General features: G+C 44.9%; 5 protein-coding genes across 5 annotated transcripts; 3 read left to right on the top strand and 2 right to left on the bottom strand.

Annotated features, from left to right (window-relative positions):
• Nucleotides 1-138: 138 nt before the first annotated feature.
• Nucleotides 139-1,383, top strand: FPOAC1_000120 (uncharacterized protein; the record flags this gene model as incomplete). Its single annotated transcript, XM_044844740.1, has 3 exons — nt 139-373; nt 453-782; nt 836-1,383. The coding sequence occupies 3 exons, from the start codon at nt 139-141 to the stop codon at nt 1,381-1,383; spliced, it is 1,113 nt and encodes a 370-aa protein (XP_044710656.1).
• A 268-nt stretch (nt 1,384-1,651) lies between these two features.
• Nucleotides 1,652-4,499, bottom strand: FPOAC1_000119 (uncharacterized protein; the record flags this gene model as incomplete). Its single annotated transcript, XM_044844739.1, has 13 exons — nt 1,652-2,056; nt 2,108-2,289; nt 2,345-2,540; nt 2,594-2,648; nt 2,697-2,961; nt 3,026-3,152; nt 3,208-3,325; nt 3,375-3,502; nt 3,560-3,639; nt 3,695-3,822; nt 3,875-3,966; nt 4,026-4,284; nt 4,339-4,499. The coding sequence occupies 13 exons, from the start codon at nt 4,497-4,499 to the stop codon at nt 1,652-1,654; spliced, it is 2,196 nt and encodes a 731-aa protein (XP_044710655.1).
• A 977-nt stretch (nt 4,500-5,476) lies between these two features.
• Nucleotides 5,477-7,453, top strand: FPOAC1_000118 (uncharacterized protein; the record flags this gene model as incomplete). Its single annotated transcript, XM_044844738.1, has 10 exons — nt 5,477-5,634; nt 5,687-5,885; nt 5,953-6,041; nt 6,100-6,251; nt 6,312-6,397; nt 6,450-6,577; nt 6,648-6,765; nt 6,813-7,195; nt 7,255-7,309; nt 7,358-7,453. The coding sequence occupies 10 exons, from the start codon at nt 5,477-5,479 to the stop codon at nt 7,451-7,453; spliced, it is 1,464 nt and encodes a 487-aa protein (XP_044710654.1).
• A 1,751-nt stretch (nt 7,454-9,204) lies between these two features.
• On the top strand, nt 9,205-9,855 carry FPOAC1_000117 (uncharacterized protein; the record flags this gene model as incomplete). The annotated part of the gene is made up of 1 exon (XM_044844737.1): nt 9,205-9,855. One exon carries the CDS (start codon nt 9,205-9,207, stop codon nt 9,853-9,855), a length of 651 nt encoding a protein of 216 aa, XP_044710653.1.
• A 466-nt stretch (nt 9,856-10,321) lies between these two features.
• Nucleotides 10,322-15,342, bottom strand: FPOAC1_000116 (uncharacterized protein; the record flags this gene model as incomplete). Its single annotated transcript, XM_044844736.1, has 19 exons — nt 10,322-10,606; nt 10,668-10,763; nt 10,820-10,840; nt 10,901-10,978; nt 11,030-11,898; nt 11,958-12,015; nt 12,079-12,144; nt 12,197-12,383; nt 12,434-12,547; nt 12,606-13,165; nt 13,227-13,308; nt 13,361-13,376; nt 13,431-13,549; nt 13,596-13,653; nt 13,706-13,856; nt 13,909-13,928; nt 13,983-14,734; nt 14,784-14,884; nt 14,935-15,342. 19 exons carry the CDS (start codon nt 15,340-15,342, stop codon nt 10,322-10,324), a joined length of 4,041 nt encoding a protein of 1,346 aa, XP_044710652.1.
• Between the last annotated feature and the right edge of the window lie 5,653 nt (nt 15,343-20,995).

Here is a 20,995-nt window from a genome sequence, read left to right as displayed (position 1 = left end):
GTCAATAGCCCTGTTTCAACATGTGGCCAATCATGTCAGTGAGGAGTAGATCTGCAGTCTGCATGCGCGATTAACCTTGAATAAAACTTGACAAGAAATGAAGTGGTAGTAGTTTCTCAAGTCAACTATCCCATCAAAATGGCAGGCACTTCCTCTAAACTCGGCAACGAAGGCTCGTCCGTTCCTCAAAAGGGAGACTATCCTCCAGTCCTGACAGGCCACCGTGAGCCCCTCGAAAACGGAGGCTCCTTCGATCAATTCGAATATCTTGATTTAACGCCAATTATTGGGCGTGAATACCTCAACGTGGATCTTATCAGCATTCTACGAGCTTCAAACTCAGATGAACTCATTCGAGATCTGGCCATCATCAGTAAGTAGTCAGCTGCCTTGAGCATGTTATGATGTGATACAGTGGCACCATTGAGTCAAGATTAACATGGAAACTTCAGTTTCTCAAAGAGGAGTGGTATTCTTCAGAAAGCAAGACAATATCACAAATGAATTGCAAAAAGAGCTTGTCCAGCGTATCGGAGAATTGTCTGGCAAGCCATCCACATCCAAGCTGCATATCCATCCCGTCAACAACTCAAAGATCAGTAGCTATACCGATGACGAAATAAGCGTGGTTTCATCAGAACAGGCTAAGAAGCTCAACACATCGCGCTTCTTGGAGAGAAAGCAGTCTCAACGCAACCAATGGCACTCAGACATCGCTTTCGAGCCCGTTCCTAGCGACTACACTCTGCTACGGATGCTTCAGCTACCAAAGACAGGTGGAGGTTCGTAAATGTACCCAAGCCGTGACTACCAGCACACATGCTTACCACTGTAGATACTCTCTGGGCATCGGGATATGAAGTTTACGATAGAATATCATATCCACTGCGAACATTTCTTGAAACGCTCACAGCAACATATGCGCAGCCCGGCTTCAACCAAAACGCTCGAGATAATGGGTTGCAAATGTACAGCGGTGAGCGTGGTGCTCCAGAGAACAAGGGAGAATTGCTCGAAGCCATCCATCCCGTTGTCCGTACGAACCCAGTCACAGGCTGGAAAAGCATCTACGCCGTTGGACAACATGTCAGTCACATAAATGGGCTTAGCGAAGACGAGTCAAACAATTTTCTGAATTGGTTTCTTCAGCTTGTCATAGAAAATCATGACTTGCAAGTCCGAAGCCGGTGGCAGAACGTAAACGATATCGCGATTTGGGATAATCGCTCTACCTACCATGCAGCTACTCCAGACTACCTATATGGAGATTTTGGTGCAAGAGAAGGGACCAGGGCTGTGAGTGTGGGCGAGCGGCCGTATTTTGATCCTGAAAGCAAAAGTCGCAATGAGGATCTCGGGTCGTTGACGATGAAAACAGAGTAGATACATTATTATGTTATTGTCTACCTCAATATTGTCCCCTGGTCTAGACGAGGCCGCATGGGCGTCCATATATGCTGAAACGTGTGAGAGAGAAAACATAATGCCCTGCTTCGCTGATGCTTCCGGAACTATCATTCGTGCGCCAATATAGAGATAGATGTCCTGTTCGAACACAAAACACCAAGGTCAAGTAACAAGTGACGGCCCTGGGGTTATTGATGTGCTCATTGAACTTCATGACCGCAGCTTAGCAACATTGCTGCTGAACTCAAGGTCGGGGACGATGCCAGAAGTGATCTATCTCAACTCTAAACTCGACTATCCTGTCCGAGTTATCTGTCGCGTCGTGCGTTTTGGGCGCGACTGATAGGACCTGATTGATATCGTTCGCGGTCGGCTTGTCGTTTTTATTGATCTTGCCTCTCATCACATAACCCATTGTCCTTGTTTTATTGGCATTCCAAACCTCGAGTACCACTGTGTCCCCCGATTCAATTGGACCTTTTCGCTGATCTCCCTTTGGTCTCCTAAGAAGGAAATAGCCCCTGTTCGCCTCGGTGCTTGGGTAAAGAAAATCCGGATCACTTGTAGAAGTCGGATGTAATAGACCCAAGTGCTTGCGATCATCTGGCATTACTTCATTGGTGATAAAATAGCCAATATCGCATCGAAGCTTTGTCAATTATTAGTTTCGAATCATGACGACAAATGAATTAGACCTTACTTCAGGGATGTCTCCTGCTGGAAATGTTCGTTCCAGCACCCAAAATGAGCCAGTATCTTGTTCGCTGTCCTTGTCTTGGAACTTAACGCTTCCGGCTTTACTATCCTCCAAAGCGTCATGAAGTAGCTTTTGAATTTTAGGCTCGTGCCCCAGTCTGCCGCCTACCTTGATAATTGCCTTCTCTAGTGATACATATTAGTAAACTGCGGTGTAACTGTCAAAAACGTCCATATATACTTAGTGGATTAACCCCGTCCTTAGGTCCTGCAATTAGTCTGTTGTTTGTTTCAACGTCTATGAGCTGGACTTTGTAATAGACATCTGCCCCAATTTGTAGCTTATATGTTCCTGCTATTTCGTGAAAATCATGCTCTAAGCTTTCATAACCATCAAAGGTGCTAATAAACTTGGTGAGAGGAATGATGTCGCTTTGCTGGGTTGATTTGCTGTTTAGCACGGAAAAGCTGGAGGAGTCGATAAACTCACCTCGACAATTCGCCAATTGCGAAAGTTACCCACAGTCCCGCACCACTCGGGAGGGCTATGGAGAGTTAGAAGATAGGCGTAGATGTCATGTCGAAATACTTACTTGTTGCAGAGCACCGTGTTACCTCCAGTTGCCTCCCACGCCATGTTGTTTGCAAAGTCTTGCTGCGTCTCACTAGTATTGCTTCTGCCACCGGTTTCGTGACTAGCTTCTGCAGAAGCTGAAAACCCGTATCCAGATACTGAGACGGCCGCAGCAGCTTTCAGTGAGTTTTCACTCTCAGCCTTTTTATCTGCAGTCGTTGCCGTACTCTGATGCGAAGAAATGAGTCGGCCACCAAGTTTAACACGCCGCGAAAAGATATGACCTGTAAGATGACATCTTGTTAGCCGTCTCAGCCCTGACCACCGGGATGAGGTACAGATACATACCGTACTTATCCCCAAACATCTTGACACTGTCTTTTGTTTTCAGCCTCTTTACCTCTGCAATGTCTCTCTTGACCTCGTCGGTCAGTTCGAGCGAGTCTGCATCCAGATAGACAGTGACACGTGGGAACTAGCAGCATCCAATTTAGTTAACAAACGCCAAGTAAGTATAGAAGCCAACTTACGCTGTAAATAACGTGCATTTGCTTTTGCTCTTCGGAATTGGTAGTAATTTCACTGTCGCCCTTCCTAGTAGCGACACCACCTTTGGCGGCAGCAGATACACCCCAGAACCCACCACCGCTATTCTAGGTCAGTAAATAGTTTCACGGTTCACGACCTTGCGACATACGCGGAAGCTTCGATCGAACTCTGGCTGAAAGAGCTCTTGGCCATTGACGCCTGAAGGCCGTTTTGCGTCTCGATGACATTTACGTAGGATGAGTCGTCAACTCTGAACCGCGGAATGTGAGCTTCGATCTGGAGAAGATAATCAGTAACTGAATTAGTAGCTCAACAGAAATATTGATGACTTACGTCTCCAATAGCTTGATTCTTCTGTCCAGTAGGAGCAACAATCTCATACGAGTCGAATGTGCGACTCTTGATCTTGAAAGCTGTGGTACCAACAGGATTAGTTACTGTTATTACTGTCAACACACTCTAACATACCGTTGAATGGAGTTCTCTCCACCGTAGAATCCTTGAAGTCTCCGCTGTACGTCAATCGTTGGCCACTAAGTAAACAATTGGTCCTGGCAATCATGCTCCAGTCTCTTTCGGATAACTCGGCCACAACACTTTTATTCGTTATTCAGGTGAGGAATATATCGAGGATTTGGATGAACTTACGACAGCTTGGCGGCCGGCGCCGCAGTCCACTTGTCACTTTGAAATGCTGATTGAAGTAGCTGCGCTCTCATGGGACTGAGAGTCGGATTACTCTGAGATTAGATCAGTATGTTGAGATAGAAACAACAAAGATAATAGATTTTAAGCATACTCGAAGCTTTAGATCAAGTTTCTTTTTGAGAAACTCTTGCGTCGCGTTGTCGGTCTTTGTTTGAACCTTTGACTTCTTGTAGTAAAACTTTGGGGTTTCCTCTTCCTTAGGCTTCGCTGCAGCTTCTTCCCCATCTTTGGTTTGGGTCTCTGACTCAACACCCTCTTGAACATCTTCGACAAGTTGATCAAGATATACAGAAATGGTCATCTGGTCGGAGACCTCCGCTCCAGCGGCATCGCAGAAAGGATTTCGTACACTTCAAACAATGTGAGCAAGCAGCTATTGTGAATTTCAAGACGAAAGGACATACTCCAGTGCTCCAAGAACTTTGCGATCTATAAGAAGTTTCCGAATGACCTCCAACTGGCGGTCATCTTTCTTTGACATCGGAAATTCAAGCGTCCGCTTCTGCTTGGTGACTTTGGTACCTGGCTCGTAGGAGAACACGCGGATGATGGACCTTTTATCCATTATCCTGTCGTCAGTATGTTGGTATTGTAAAGAATCATACTTTAGTTTATCTCACATCTCTGTATTCGTTGCAGTCATCTTGTACAACGGGTATGACTAGGCGTTATAGCGATGAATCGGATGAAAAGATTATTTGAACAAATATAGGATTTTATCAGAAAGGTAGGTTATCTGTGAATGAGCTTCTTTAGTTCCTTAAATGGCGCCTCGTTATAAGATAGCTAGGTATTCGTCGTGTAAAGCTATGATGAAAGGGAAGCTGTTCAGCTTTGTAACTTCTACACCGACAAAGGTATGTCCTAACCTCATTGTGACGTATGACGACTATAATCATTGATGAATTGGGTAACCTGCATAACGTGTGGAACTCAGATTGTTATTTGGTTCGAATAGTTACATAGTATTGTCTCAGATTCGTCATTGAATTCATCGATTCTCAGCAGATAGCCCGTATCTAGATGGGCTGGTTGGCTTGGACATATGGGGCGAAGCTCCAGATCCAGATATCAACTCCACTCAGAACCCAGATGGCAAGATATTCTCATGCATTAGTTCAGCCATACTGCGGCCTTGACGAGTTATCACCAATGACTAGTTCTTCACTGGAAACGATCGACAAAAACTCACAGCTGAATGCACAGCACGGTCTTATATCACCGGAATGCTTGTAGCATCAATGAACGATCAACCAATTGTGGCCTGCAAGGTCATCCAGCTCTTCATCGATCCCCAGTGATATGCGTCACTAACATAATCATTGATGTTTCTTTCCAAGCTATCTGACACCCCACTTCAAATCTGTCGGTGTATCTTGTGCTTCAGTAGACTTGACAAAAAAAAAAACAGGTTTTCAATCCTCACGAAGCCTAGCAGTGTTATATATCACAACAGTCTCAACAAGGCTATCGACCTTAGATTCTTGTCAATGTTGAAACTCCCCACATATTTCAATCATCAAACCCACGCACTTTGCCATCATGTCATCTACTCAGGTTCTACGAATCAGTCGTTTCGACCCCGCCAACGCAACCTCCAAGCAAAAGCAGATCATCCAACTGAAGAGTTCCGTGACTGGTGAGAAATTAAGTGGCATACGTCAACTACTTCGGGACAACAACGTCTATGAATCCAAGGAGTAAGTGACTGCCTCTCACTTTGGATGTGCCCAATTCACCAACAGCGTTCAGTTTCAAGAGCCCATTCTGCGAGAAGAATGGATCCGACGTTGGCGACGACATGTCTTTCAAGGTATATCTTCAGCTGCTCGGTAACAAGGATCCATCTACAGGTCCACTCGATGTCTACTTCAAGACCAAGAAGATCTTTTCACCGATAGATCAGACAACTCAAGACTTGATCAATGAGAAGTTGGACCTCGCATTCCAGGTAAGACCCCGAATATCCTTGAATGAACTTGTGAATTTACACAGTAGTCACTGACAGGCAGTAATAGCAAGAGCCTGAATTAATCAAGAAGAATCCGGAGCTCTTAACTTCGTCTTTCAACCCTGATCAGTGGAAAGCGGTGAAAGGAGACATTAGGTATATTTTGCTAGCTATCATTGATAAGGCCTCCTTGCTTACTTGTTGGTCTCTACAGTCATGCTGCTGACCTCACAGAGAGGGAGTGGAGCGTCATAATACGAACCAATTGTCTCCTCAGCGGTCATCGAATCTTGACTATAAGCTACAGGAGAGACGGAACGCCAATGAAGAAAGCCTTGGATGGTATCGAACGGAGCCCTTACAACGGTATGGATATTTATTATTGGTCACAAGTCATCAATCGAGATCCTAATCCAGATGAAACAGCTTTCAAATTAAAACCCAGGAAATTTGAGTCTTATGAGATATCCTCAAGCGGTGTCGACGATCCAACCATCAGTGCTGGTGAAGAGGTAATGTCTTGCCCGTTGTTCGCATATGTTATCATCAACTCACCTAACTTAGTGTACTTTTCGAATCCCTCGATTCCGCGTCGATGACGACTCTTCAGTTACTATTGTCGAAACAAAGACGAGCTTTCAGAAGTCAATGGCGGATAGTTCCTTTTCAGAGTCATCCTTCCAAGTCGCCGCGTAAGTCGAACCCCTCTTTCACTTGACATCATTGAAGGTATCTATTATTCTAATCAACTCTCTCTTCTAGATCTGGTGGTGCTTTTGGGTTTTCAGCAGCTGCCCAAGCCGGTGCTGCCAAGTCCAATAGCAATGAAACTGCAAAAGCCGAGGAAAGGGAAGACGCATCTCTTGTCGCCAACTACAACGTATGTCGAATAATTACCTACTTATCGATCATGTACTCACATAACAGTTTCCCCGAGTGACTCTGTACTGGGACCACACGTCGCTCACAGTTACTGAAGAATGTCTCAAAGATATCGAGACCGTGGTCGATAAACGCACGTTGAATCGTTTCAATGAGAAGTACGGACACATCTTCTCCCAACGTGTCCAACTCGGAGGTCGCCTTTCTTCGTCTGAGAAGGTAGCCAAGACTGGCGGTGTTAGCACTGCAACCCAAGCTGAAAAGCTGAAAGCCAGCGCTTCAGCCTCAATCAGTTCCTCTTTCGTCCAGGCTTCTGTTAGCGCTAGCCACGAGGAACAAAGTAAGCAAAATCAAAGCTCTAACAATAAAAGCCTTAACAGATCGATGGCATGGGAGGCAACTGGAGGGGACACTTTGCTTTGCAACAAGTATGTATCCCTCATTTTGAGTTCTGTTTAATCTTTGATCTTTATCTGACCTGTGATAGTCCTGCAAAGTGGTGTTCTACTGTTAGCCTCCACGACAACTGGCGTATTGTGAACGTAAGTCAAAGGTGCACAATCACCGAGCAACTTTCTAATAGTCTACAGCAAGACGAAGTCATACCTCTGTACAAATTCCTATCTAGGTTCCCCGAGGTCGGCGAAAGTATAATTAAAAGGTTCGAAGGCAGCGCCAAAAAATAGATAGTTGATGTTCGACAGCGAAGCGAAAGGCGTTACACCAAATCAAGAGAAACCAGTGCTGAAGGAACAGAAACCACCAGGTGTGTATAGTTGCATAAAAGGAATAAATCTATGAAACTGACATCCTTTCTACAGCTTGGGGGAACTCTATTGGGTTAGTAGGGATGTTACGTTGATTCTTGGATTATGACAGAAGGAGTTTTGCAGCATATCATAGTTCTCATATTGAGCGATACTTTCTCAATACATCACATGTCGACAATGTTTGGGTATGGACGGTACAAGTGTTCGTGGACACCGATATGCTAAAGATCTAGACAGTTCAATGGACAGCAGTCACACATCAAACAATCTTTTTATGGGAGCGGGTAGTGAAAGTCCGATCAGGTTGAGCTCGTTGCAAGAGTATTTGTTTCATACGCAGGTGTAAATCATAACCAGTTATGGTTAATAGCCCGGTAATTATACAATATTGGTGGTCACTTCTTGGTATGCTCTCCCCTTGCCCGTGGCAAGAGCGAACTTCATTATGCTACTTGTTCGTTGGTTTAAAAAGACTGGAAGGAAGAAACCTGTAAACAAGTCGTGACTCCGGCCTTGTAAGCAGAGCTAGAAGCCTGTTTGTATCATATCGGTAAACCGGAGTCGGCTTGTTGTAATGCGAAGTGGCTATTATCTACTCACCTCTTTCCTTTTTCCGCCGTACGAGCAACGTCAAAATGTCTATACATGTCATCTTTTGACGTACAGAAAATGAGGCCTGCTAATGGATCTTCACGGAGCGGCCCGATCCAGGGTATAACTGGTTTAAGATCAGACATGAGAGTTACCCGTTTAGGTTCTTCAGCTCCCCTTGATTTTCAGCTCTCCACTATAGATTCTTGGCGTCCGTGCCATGCCATCGCTTTCCATGTCGGGCGATCTTGGTGTCTCTATGTTGATCTTCCATGTTCCATGACTTCGCCCTGGGTTACACTGAATTAAAAAGATTGATAATGGGCTCTAAAGTTAAGACACTTATCTGGAGATGAACAAATGCCTGACGTTCTGTCACCATGGCCTATGTGATCAATGACTAGTAAATTCTAGTTTTATCATTGTGCCTGATCTGTTATAGTTGAGCAAAATTGGTGGTCAACAAAGAGACCTCACAGACCTAAAGCAGGGATTCGCAGCGCGATGAGGCTACTCTGAGCCTATCCGGGCATGAGACAGGGTTCATTCGAGCTGAATTAACGATGATCTCTTCCCGTGTCTCACCCACTATTTCCTCTTTGTGCTGTCAAAAACAGGAATATTGCATGTACCATCTCAATCTATGCCTGGAGCAAACATGAATTATCTTGCCATCACAGGAAGAACAGAAAGGTTCCTGTTTTGGCAGCATGACCGAGACATGCATACTGCAACATACGAGAACACGGCCACTTCATTGTGTCATACGACGCTGATTACACCGCAAATTCGTCATTATTCATTGTGTCTCGAAGATATTTGGCATGAGTCGTTTTGTGTATGCAGTGGTATCCCTTAAGCTTAGGCCCACTGCATTGTATGATGAAGAAGTATAAGACGGCAAGGTATTCCGGCAAAATATAGTTCAAATTATCATCTCATTCTACAAGCTACAACCATACTACCACTCCATTTTCTACATTCTGCAAAATTTGGTAAGTCTTTCAACACCGATAAATATCAGACAACCTACAACAGAGAGAGGCACATGTGCTGACTAGTTTGTCTAAGTCACCATGGCCACCACTACTGCCACTGAATTGACTCCCTGGGAGGTCAAACTCCGAGAGACTGCAGCCTTGTATCAGTCTTGCGCCCAGGAAGATAACTTGGATGCGTATTTTGAGGTTCATCATTCAGCCTTTGGGGTGAGCCTCAAGGGCAACACTCTCGCGTCTGGTGATACTGCCAAGCCTCAAGAAGCCCAGTACTCGCTGCTCAAGGCTGTTGATGAAAGAGGTGAACTGAAAGCACTGGGAAAGCAGATGATTGAAGAACATCAGGAAGTTGCCGACCATGTCAAAGCTACTTCTGACGCGATCAAGAAAGAGGGTACTGGGAAACAGAGAGCAATGGACTTGCTGGAGAAAGGCAGAAAAGAAGCCATTGACAAATCAACTGCAATCATCAACAAGCAGTTCGATCGGGCCAGAGATATCATTGCGACACTACCCGAGGACAAACAGGAAGCCGCTGCCGATCTCTGGGTCAATCTCACCAACAGGTTCCTCGGATTCTGGAAGATGGTGTCGGATGCGATTTATGGAGTTTTGAGAGCTGTTATCGATTGGCTTGAGAATATGTGGGAGACGGTGAAGCAGCGCTGGGAGGATGTAAAGACTACTTTCCGGCACGCTTGGGAATGGTTTCATTCTTTGTTTCATTAGTCTTTCATTGACTTGATATGGTCTTGTCTTGATCTAACGCTGTGTTCTGGTACTCGCATAGCTATAATTGGTAGCCTCCCATCGACCATCTTCAATAAAACAAGGCTTCTTACATATTGTCTGCTTGTCATGATTACTTTCTGCTTAATTGATCCTCATCTGACGTTACTGAAGCAACCTCATGGCTGAAAGAAAGAGGTAAATTTGACAGTAGTCGATAGCGGTACAAGATATCACAAGGATAACTTCATTTGTAGGGTAACGTTTCAGACAAGTAGTTGTTATGCCTCTTCCAGTGTTGAACACCCATAAGTTTCATATCTGTCTCAAAGAATAAAAATTACATTGTAGATATAAAAAGAGCGTTGGCTATGGAAAGAGTTGCAGCTTCTAACTAAATGCCTCCAATAGCCTGGAAGAATAGTGTGGGGGGCTGATGTAATGACAGACTGTCTACATTTTATATCTACCAATTCTCCTTGGTGATTGTGCAGTAGAAAGTGTCACTGTCCTTCTTTCTAGGGAAAGCAATGAAACACTTGGGGTACGCGATGGGGTTGTCATAGTCAAAGTCCTTCTGTGTAGGCACCGTAGGCTCCCCGCCATTACAGTCATAGTTGTTGATGAGCGCAGCCTTGTAGTCGTCGACAACCTTCTCCATCTCTTTGACTTGTGTGGGGCTTAAAACACCGAATCGTTGTTTATTCCCTCCCTGATACCTATGGTCGCTTACTCCAAAGCACACGCAACGCTGTGAAGATGATGTGTCAGTTCGAATGCATCTTGATGGGGTATAGCCATATTCATCATACCTTGTCGTACCAGTAGCATCCGGGTAGCTTGTTAGTGCAGACATCTTCATCGACCTTCACTTTGCCGCCGACCGGATCAGAGGCTTGAGTTCTTTGCTATTGTCAAGTCGTGTCAGATAACGTATCAAGGTAGGGGGCCGCGTGAAACATACCTTGTCACACTCATCTCCAGGCTGTTGTAGGGAAAAGCCAAGTTAGCGAAGCATCCAAGAGCAGGAAAAGCAGATACGCACATTGCTTGCCATAACGACATAGGCTCCGTCAATTTTATCCTTGCCATTCATAAGAGCTCTCGTCTTTGCAAATTCCATCTGCGAGAAATAAATCAGTTCAACACCCACAAACAAATAACATATACTTACCCATTTCTTGTGAGTGCCTTCGATATATGTCTTCATTCCCTTTGTAACATAGGGTTCCGACAACCACTGGCCATGAGAAAAGACATCATGAACCCAATCCTCAGCACTGCCCTTGATGTTATCAGGCTTGGAACCCGATAGCACAGCCTCGACGTAGCCAGTGGTAGCGTTCAGGACCTCATTAAAGACCTTGCCGTAGGCGTTCACCAAGTCATCAGCGAGGTCGTCCTTGGACACACCAGTAGGAAAGTCGCCACTGTTGGCTGATGCCGAGGCAAAGACACCTGAGAAAAAGGTCAGGGTCCCTGCGGCACCTGTTGACTTGGCCCCTATACCAGCGGCCGAGGTAAGAATGCCGACTAGCATGTTGAGCATCAAAGATCTATCGTCTTTAGACGGCTCACCGTATTCGTCGACAATTTCCTTGATACCCCCTGCCAGTTGCTTGATACTGAAGTTGATAGCATCTGTCCAAATCTGATGGAATGCACTGAACATAACACCGATCTGCTGATGGACGTAGAAAGTCTCGGGGGGAGTATAGGAAGAGCAGGGAGTAGTGCCTGGTCCCTGGCAGGTTGTCGATCCGAGGTTCTTGCAGTTCATAGTAGAACCGCCCTGGCTACCGCCGCCGATGACAGCTTTAAAGAACTTATCGGTCCACTTGTCGGCGCCGTTCTTGTAGAGCCAGTCCTTGAACCACTTGGCAGCACCACTCTTGGTCCACGACTCATAGTTCTTATCCTCGTCTTCAGAATCGAAAGACCACTTGCAGATCTTGTCGCTGTCGACGCCCTTTTCGGGAAGATCAACGTCGGTGATGTCGTCACCTACAGAACCGCCGCCTGTCTTGGGCAAACCGGGGTCCTCTATACGTAACATGAGATTAGCCTTCGTCATACTGGTACACAAATTCATGTCCACCTACTGTCTGCAGAGCCATCGTCTCCGCCTGTAGCTGTGCATCTATTCCAATACGCCCACGCCTGGTTGTCATGTTAGCCCACAGAACAAAGTCGTGAAAGTGATTCCCTGGACTGAAAACGTACCTTGTTTGTGGAAGGATCAACCTTGACCATATCAGCTCGACCAAGGCCACCCAGGTTGGTGAAGTGCTATTTATGATACGTCAGTCGCAATCATCAGCAATTCAGCGTCTCAACTCACCATGTTATCACCTCGATCAATAGGGTTGTAAAGCATGCCACGCTTGGTCCAGGAAAATGAACTTCCTCCTTGGGCTTTGTGCCCATTGTTGGTAAAGACATCCACAGCACCAGTGTACTTGTCAACATGTAAAAGGTCAGCTCGCCCGGACGCTTCAACATCAGCGAAGCGAATGCTAGCTCGATCCCTGTTTGAGAAGTAAGTATAAGTCGATAGTGTTGTGTTCAAGCCACTTACCATCCCTCAGAGAACTTGACCTGACCGACAGATTCTAGACCAGAAGCCTTGTTGAGCCAAGCAGTGATTCGACCGTTCTTCTCAAGGCACAATACATCCGCTCGTCCATCGCCGCTGACAAAATCTGTTAGTCAAATACACCTATAGTCGACATGCAGCTGGGTATACTTACTCAATGTCATGTATCCTCATTCCCAGATCGAAAATACCAACGCCCCAGCCTTGATCACAACCAGGTGCTGCATGGATGGTGTTGCTAGCAAACGTCATATGGCCAGACGCCGTCACATAAGTATTTTCGTAGATGGTGAGGGCTCCACTGCCCTTGTCCTGTACGATTATATCGCATTTGCCATCGCCAGTCCAGTCAGCTAAATGGATACCGTTTCTGGGTCCAGGAACGATAAAGTTGAAATCGATAGCATGACCCCAAGAAGGCGGGGAGTGGGTATTGACGTTGATCTCATCGACACGACCATCTTGGTAGATCCAGACAAGATCGTCGCTGCCAGAGTTACGCATATCGCAGTAATAGGTTCCATCAGCCTTGAGCTTGGTTCCGCCCTGGCCCTTGTTCTCCCAGACAAGCACATCATATGTGTCTTTCTGTTCTTTGAGGAGGATGTAGTCGAGGCGGTTGGAGCCGTAGATACGCCCGAACTTGATCTTGTCCTGGTTACCGCTGGAGCTTTGGCCGGCGTGCGTCTGGCCTGCAGATCTCCAGTTGGGCACCTGTTGACTAGTATTAGTAGATGCTTCTTTCCATCATGGACTTGATGTGTACGAGACTTACTAGACCCTTGCCGGTACCTCGATTGTTGATCCATGTCCGGACGTTGCCGTTCTCACCTATGTACATGACGTCGCTTCGGAAACTACACCACCATTAGTATCTAGCTGAGCATGATGGAACCAAGTTTGTCGTACTCTCCGTTCAGATCAGCTATCATTTATGTTAGATGTGATTTCAAAGATAATTGTCTGTAACAAAACTTACCCAGTATTATACCGTCCTTGTCTGGTAGTGCGGTATCAAAGACAGTACCACGAATGCCATTGACTGTGGTGAACCCTTGCCACTGGGGTTTATCACCCCAACCACCATTGCGAGAGCATCTAGCATCGTCAGTCATGAGCCATTTTTTTCATCAAGAGCACTGACGCTATATTGCTTGCTGACTTGACGAGGCAAAAGTCTGCTCTTCCATCGCCGTCAATGTCTAATTTATGAGTCAGTGCAAGCCTTGAAAGCTCTCAGTAATCACGACTTACCAGCAATGCGAACATCAGTTGCTTTCAAACCGTCGAAATCGCCAATGATTTGACCAATACTCTCGAATTTCGGGGGGTTTCCACCACGGTTGAGAGAAGCCCATACAGCATTCTCTTTGATGCAAAAGAAGTCGTCAAGGCCATCATTATTCTAAACTTGTCAGTCCGTCAAATTCCAAGGGTTTCACGAAGGATATTCTCACAAGATCAGCGAATGCGTAACCTGATTAAAATAATTAGTGATGTCCCAAATCATATATATTTTCAAGGTACTTACGAGGGCCAAGATCACAGTTCATATCAACGTCGAATTGAACCGACTTGTCAAACTCGCCACCTCCCAGGTTTTGCCGGAACCAATATGCGTTCTTGTCTTTGGTGTTGTGGTAGACACGGATCCAGTCATCGAGTGAATCCGCCCGAGGGGCATTGGGGTCACCTTTGACGATGTTTGCAAAGAAGATGTGCCAAGGGATATCGTTAGTGATAGACTTCGGGTCACTGCCCTTGTCGATAACGGCGCTATCGATGGTACCGCGTGAAGTGCTCGCATGGACATAGTTCCCATCATCGTGACCACTCCCCAGCTGAATTTGGCCGGGCAGGCCCGCATTTCCAGCAACCTTTTTGCATTGCTTAGACTGGCCAGTGGCTGAATCGTCAATACCGCTGACGGCTGCTGGTGGCTGGATGCGGTCCTCCATCTGACTGATAGCATCCCACCAGACTCCAGCGAAGAACTTGTAGCCATCATCAGTGGGATGGTCCTTGTCTGGCCCAATGTCGCTCATCTTCATGACATCACGAACATCAGCAAGTCCAATACGGGTTCCTTTCTTGTAACCCTTTGCCACACTTCTGATTTGTCTGCTAATGTCTTTGCTGCACGCATCCCGGTTTGCATCTCCGTTTCTGAGAAGTGTGGATAGAATGACTGTCACGCCGGGCACATTGTCGAAGATGTCGTCTACTAGAGCTTTTGTTCGCTCGCCTGCTTTGCTGGGATCGCCTCCGTTGTTACAGTCATTTCTAAAGACAAGTCAGTTCGGCAATCAAACATACTTCATGACATACTTACAGTCCTGCATTGATGAGAACCAGATTAGGCTTCATCCACTTGCTTTCCTTCCAAGCTCCGTGTACCGAACCAATGGTCCAGCCAGGATGGCCTTCATTGTCCTAGGGAATGTTAGTTATGCCTGTTCTGAACTTGAGTCAAGACAAATTACCGAATCAGCCATGGTGCCATCCTTTTGGGATCCTACCATGTTGACCTTCCAGCCCTTGTACCGAAGTTGAGCTCGGAGCCATTTGCGATAGCCGTTGCCATCACTAGACTTGTACCCCTGGGTGATGGAGGCACCGAGCGGCATCACTCTCAAGTAAAAGTCTTTCGCCGCTCGACGATCCAACCCCAAGGTCTGATCGGTCACGGTACGATTGTCGAAATCATTCTGGTCCAAGTCAACGTAGTCGTGAGTTTGGTGGTTTACTGCGGTCACGTCAATGACATCAGGTGCATGGCCGTTGCCATAGGGCGATAGTCCATCAGACTGACTCGACGCAAGTGTATGGGTACAAAGAGAGATACCGAGTAAGGTCGAAACAACGACATGAGCGTTATTGGGCACCCACATCTTTGCTTCTCAAGATGATGATACGGAGAAAGGAGCGTTGAGTCATGTAAGGAAACTGGCGTGCGGTGTCTTATCAGATATTCTCGTCAGATCAACAATCGTGTTCTAGAACCTCTACGACAGTCTTTCCGGCATAAACGTTGCCGCGCCAAGATGGTTGCTACTGCTTCTCCAGAGAGAATCAGCCCAGTTTAGAAGGATCAAGCACTTTTGAAGGATTAGGAAATGAGATCTTACTAAGATAAACCCTGTTGTTCCGGATATATGTGCTAGCTTCGATCCTTCGGCGATTTTGAGAAAACCCGAGGTCCACTTGTCGTGGGTGGGTGTTGTCGCCCAACCATACACTGTCAACGATAGCGGTTCTTTGATCGTGGTCGAGGCTTGGTATATAATTTCGTGACAGTTTGTTGTTGGGCATTACCAGAATCTTAGCCTAACCGTACCTTGGAAAGTATATCGTGTATTTCAATAACCTTATCGTAGCTAGCTGTAGGTTAGTCTGGTCAAGAAGGGGAGCAGGGGTAGACACCCCTGATGCATGCTTTTACAATGCAGGTACTGCCAAGACTCTAGAACAAGACTAACAAATTCTATTAATTTGCCAAATCTCACCTCAGATATGGGATTCGTAAGAACTCCAATCAGAGAAACTATATCTATACAGCGCAAATGATCGTACGTAGACGTGGAATGATGGTTTTTATGATCTCCCCAGAAGTTGCCCATTGTTACTTGGGTACCAAGAGCAGGGTATATTCTAACATAGTCCGATTACAAAAGAATTGTAGTCTTGAAATGTTACTCTTTGTTCTGTTTAAAAATCGTGGACTTGCATAGGCAGCCTTACTCTGGATTTTTCTAAATGTTTATCTTCTGGATGATTGGCAAAGTTACGATCTAGTAACGTGAAAGCGCCGAGGAGCGGGCCGCCCGTGTCATCCTTGTCATCACAGCCCTGCAGATTCGGTACTACAGACCCAGGTCGGCATAGCTCAGTGGCACAGTAAATTGCTAGCGTCGTGGTGTTTATTTCTGTAATAGCAAAAGTCGTTCTTAGATTTTTGAAGTTCAAACCATTAGTTATTATTAAATAAAAAAAAATTTGATCTAATTTTATTCAGTTATCCCTGTATATATGTTAGAGAATAACTACTGAACGACGGTAAATAGTATGCTTGCGAGACAAAAGCCTAGATAAGCAGAAAATGCCTATATCGAACAGAATAAAGTAACTTTATTTTATTTATACGCAGATACGGAAGTCCTGAAGGCGAACTAATTTCGTAGCCCTGGGGTATCCTGATTAATTTGATTTTATGGATTTTTTGATTTCTATCAAAACCTCAGATCTTCAAACATTTTAACGTTTTCTCCATACCCTGTACTTAACTGTACTTGGAATTCTCAATTGTAGAATAGCCCAACGCAATAAATTCAACATCTATGCCCTCAATTCCAATCTAGATGATAATCATTGACGAATTGTGATACTGATAGGCTTGCTGAGATCAACTATGTAGCATTGTTAACTGTTAGATACATCGCTAGCCCATCATACTCTTTCTTCGATAGTAGTACTAAAGAAGTCCTCAAACATTGAAATGTACCTTCGACTTTCTCTCGCTCATGGTATAATGGACGCTGTGGTAATTTATTATAAGCGTGTTGCTTTTGATCTAAACTAGCTACTGGACTAGTGATTTTATAAAAACCTTAAATACTCTTATAATAGGTTCCCTTTTATTAGGTGATTTTTAAGGTATAAGTCTTAAAGTATATATTTAAAATTAATTTATAAAAAAATATAGTTTTTAAATTTAAATATTAATATAAATTCTATTTAAAGATATATATTATAATTTATAAAATTAAAATTATAATAATTATTATAAAAATTTTTATTCTTTTTAAAGATTAATTATTAAATACTTTTTTATTAATATTAATAAAATTATTATATAAAATAATAAACTTTAAAGTCTTTATTAATTTTAATTATTTATTAAATTAAAAAACTATTTATAAAAATTTAATTTTTATAATTAATTTTACTTTTATAAAAAAAAATTAATTAAAATTATTTAATACTTTTTTTTATTTTAAAAATAGGGAATTGATAGGGACGCATGATACTTTTACTACGGACGCATGACCTTACGGACGCATGACTTTTTAAGTAATTTAATTGGTTAAAGAAATATTACCCCACTAGTACTTCTGTAATCCCTGCAAGGAACAATCCCACCTAACAATCCTACTACCACTGTAGAAAAGAGGTTATTACTAGGTCTGGTCTTACACAAAAGATATATCAGAGGGATTACGAATTTAATTCTAATATAGGTTATATTTATCTACCTATAATAACTCCCACTGACTTCTCGTTCTTCGCACACTTGCCTGAATTCTCTGTCCACTTGCGCGAACGCCTGTAGTATTCCCAGCCCCAACGTAAATAGTTTCACCCATTGTGGTCCCTTGAGTAGCGATAGTTTCTTGGCTCTTATTCTCCCTTTCTAGGGTTGACTTATTCCGGCTTCCGGGTGGGCGGCCACGCTTTCTCTTTTGGGACCCAGGCGCTTGGGACTGAGATGCTTGGGACTGAGATGCTTGCGGCTGAGATGCTAAGGCCCGACTGCTTTCTTGAGATATTGTAGAAGGTATAAGGTCTGCTGGCACTCCTTGCTTTGTATTCTTTGGCCGCCCTCTAAGAGATGTAGCAATCTTTGGGTCAAGGATCTTTCGATATGGATCTCGAGAGGATGTTTCACGAAGTCGCCAGCGAGGGTGAATATCCCACTTTGTGAAAGCTTTCGTAGAGCATACACGTGAGTGAATTGTATGATAGCATGGTATACCGAGTTCGGTTGAGACAGAGCACTCATCTGTACATGGGTCAAGGGGCCTAGGATTAGGATTCTTTCCAGTAGGCAGTGCCTTACGTGCCTGTCGGTATTGGCTCTTGATAAGCTTCAGACACTTTGATGATGCAAGGGACCGGAGCTCGCCCAAGTAGTCAGAGCTTGACCCAAGGAACTCACGATCTCGAAGAACCTCGTCGTTCCCGCAAGCATCTTTAAAGTCACGCTCTTGATCATGTAGCATGTCCTGCATTGCTTCTACCAACTTGTAAAGATGGCTCATCCCATTCAATAGGTAGCTCTTGATGTTGTTATTGCTTGCCTCTGTACCTGAGGTCACACGGATGCCGTAGTTTGGGTATTTACGAATAAAGCAACGGGCCCATTGAGCACGGACTGGCATGTAGGTGTTAAAAAGATACCGCAGAATAGGGCGTTGATTATCAAACTCCTTACAGAGAGCAATCCATGCTTTCTTATGTACTTCTTCGGTCTCTGCAAAGAGAACCTGCTTCCACATCTGGAGGACCCCCTGATAGGTATGAGGAACCTCAGAGGAGGATTCAGCTGAGACAAGTGCGCGGTCATGCAGAGTTAGAGTAGCTTGGGGTTCGGTAGGTTCATCTACCTCACTAATATCCGGGCTACTGCTATTCTCTGGGTTCTTAACCCACTTCTGCTTTGACCGAAGAAGAACGTTGGAGTTGACATGATGAATGCAGAGCTGCTGCTGGACCCCAGGAAACTGGTCGTCTAAGGCAGCCTTCATTGAGTCATCAAAGTCCGTGATAATGATAGCTGGTTGTCGTATTGAGTGCTCTGATAGAAGAGTGGAAACGCTTTCCGCAAGAAACTGGAATCCCTCTCGTCGTTCATTATCAATAAGACCAAAGGCAGCATTAAATACTGTGCCAAGACAGGTCTGCCCGGTTACTTGGAAGAGTGGGAGCTTGAATCGGTTGGTATTATATGTGTTATCGAGGCTGATTACCTCTGGGAACCGCTTCCACATCCGGATACAATAGGGGAATGTCCAGACAAGGCCTAGAAGACGGCCAGGCTCGTCTGGTGCCCACTTCACAACATAAGGAACTCTTTGCTCATCAAAAAGCTTAAGCAAGGCAGCAGTAGGTGAATAGCCTGCAAGCTTCTCTCGGCTCACTAAAGCCCGAGCATTATAGATATCCCGTTGTGTAAATATTGACTCGGGATGTTGTTCTTCCACGATAGCCCGTATATCCCGCGCTCGAATGCCAACTCGGCGGCTAGTGGATTCGATAGTTGCCTTAACTGGGGAAGTAAGGCGGCGATGAGATGGATGAGCCGATGATATCTCACTTGGAGGATGATTATGGGTGTGATGTTCTGTATCCTGATGTTGACGGAGAAACCATTTACCCTCCTCAAGAGCCTCTGCAATAACTAGCCACTTACACCCACACTTTCGTGACTTCCTCTGACGAAGACCAGAGCCTCTACTTGGTTGAGGATCCCCGTATCGATCACATCGAATAGAATACCGTATCAGCCGTCCCTTATAAGAGTACTTATTATACTTTGCTATACCAAAGCCATGCTCTTTTGCAAAGAGTTGAATGTTCTTATAAAGGGCGTTCTCTGTAGGGGCTGGGTTACCTGGGATTGGAGGATTCGGTATTTCGTCTGGAGGCGGGGACTCGGATTGCTGCGAAGGGGAGCTTTCGATTAGATTAGGTGAAGAGGGAACAGGAACTGAAGAGTGCTGACTTTCGCGAGGAGAGTATGCCGGAGGCGAGCCGTATTCATCAGTATTTAAAGGAGAATAGCCCCATCTTTCCCGCCAGCTGCGTACAGTATCGAAGAACTTAAGGCATTGCCTTGTTATTCGTCGCTCATTACCAATAATATCTCGGACTAGCCCTAAGGCACGCTGGAATTCTACCTCAGGTACCATAGGTACCCGCGTTACTTCCAACGAGCTACGAGGAGAGCCTTGGAAGGGATCGGTTTCTGGTCCAGGAATAGGTACTTGACAAATATTTCGTCGATCTGTTCCACGAGGAAAGTCATTGCGGAGGGTTATTGCATGGTTATATTGGAGCTCGAATGATGACTCGGGTCCGGAACGACGAGGCGATGGTATGGTTGAGAATCGATCAGGGACTGCAGCAAAGATATTATCCAGAGCGTCGGTATCCCCAAACCCATAAGAATCGCTAACACTAGGTGCACTGCTAGTAGGAGAGGTCCATCGGTTATTTCGAGAGGCAGGATAACGCTGATAGGGCGGCGGTGGATTCGTTAAAAGAGGCGGGCGAAAGTTATGCTGTCGGCTTAGCTGGACGCGTTGGCTGCTAAGTCGAGCGCGTTTTCGAGGCGGCTCTGCCGTGTTGAACGACTCAGACTCGGAGTTGTACGATTGGCGGCGCGTAGAGACCATTGTGATGCTAAAGCATTGATATCTGATGATGATGCAGCGTCAACTTCATTAGGAGGTTAGGTTACAAAGGTGATGATCTGCAGTGTTGATGACAACATCAGAATTGTCCTGATTGGCTGATGTATAAGTGTTTATAGGAGGAACAACTGATTAAAGAGGAAGGGTTAAGGTGTACTAACAAATACGGGGCTCGGCCAATTAAAGTGCTTAAAAAGTCATGCGTCCGTAAGGTCATGCGTCCGTAGTAAAAGTATCATGCGTCCCTATCAATTCCCTTTAACTTATAGCTTAAAAATCTATAAGATTAAGCTTAAGATTAAGAAATAAATAAAAATAAAGGTATAAAGTCTCTTTTAATTAATATTTATAT

The sequence above is a fragment of the Fusarium poae genome, chromosome 1, assembly GCF_019609905.1.
Source record: "Fusarium poae strain DAOMC 252244 chromosome 1, whole genome shotgun sequence".
NCBI lineage: Eukaryota > Fungi > Ascomycota > Sordariomycetes > Hypocreales > Nectriaceae > Fusarium > Fusarium poae.
Note: the sequence above shows the minus strand (reverse complement) of the source record. Positions and strands in the feature narration are given on the sequence as shown.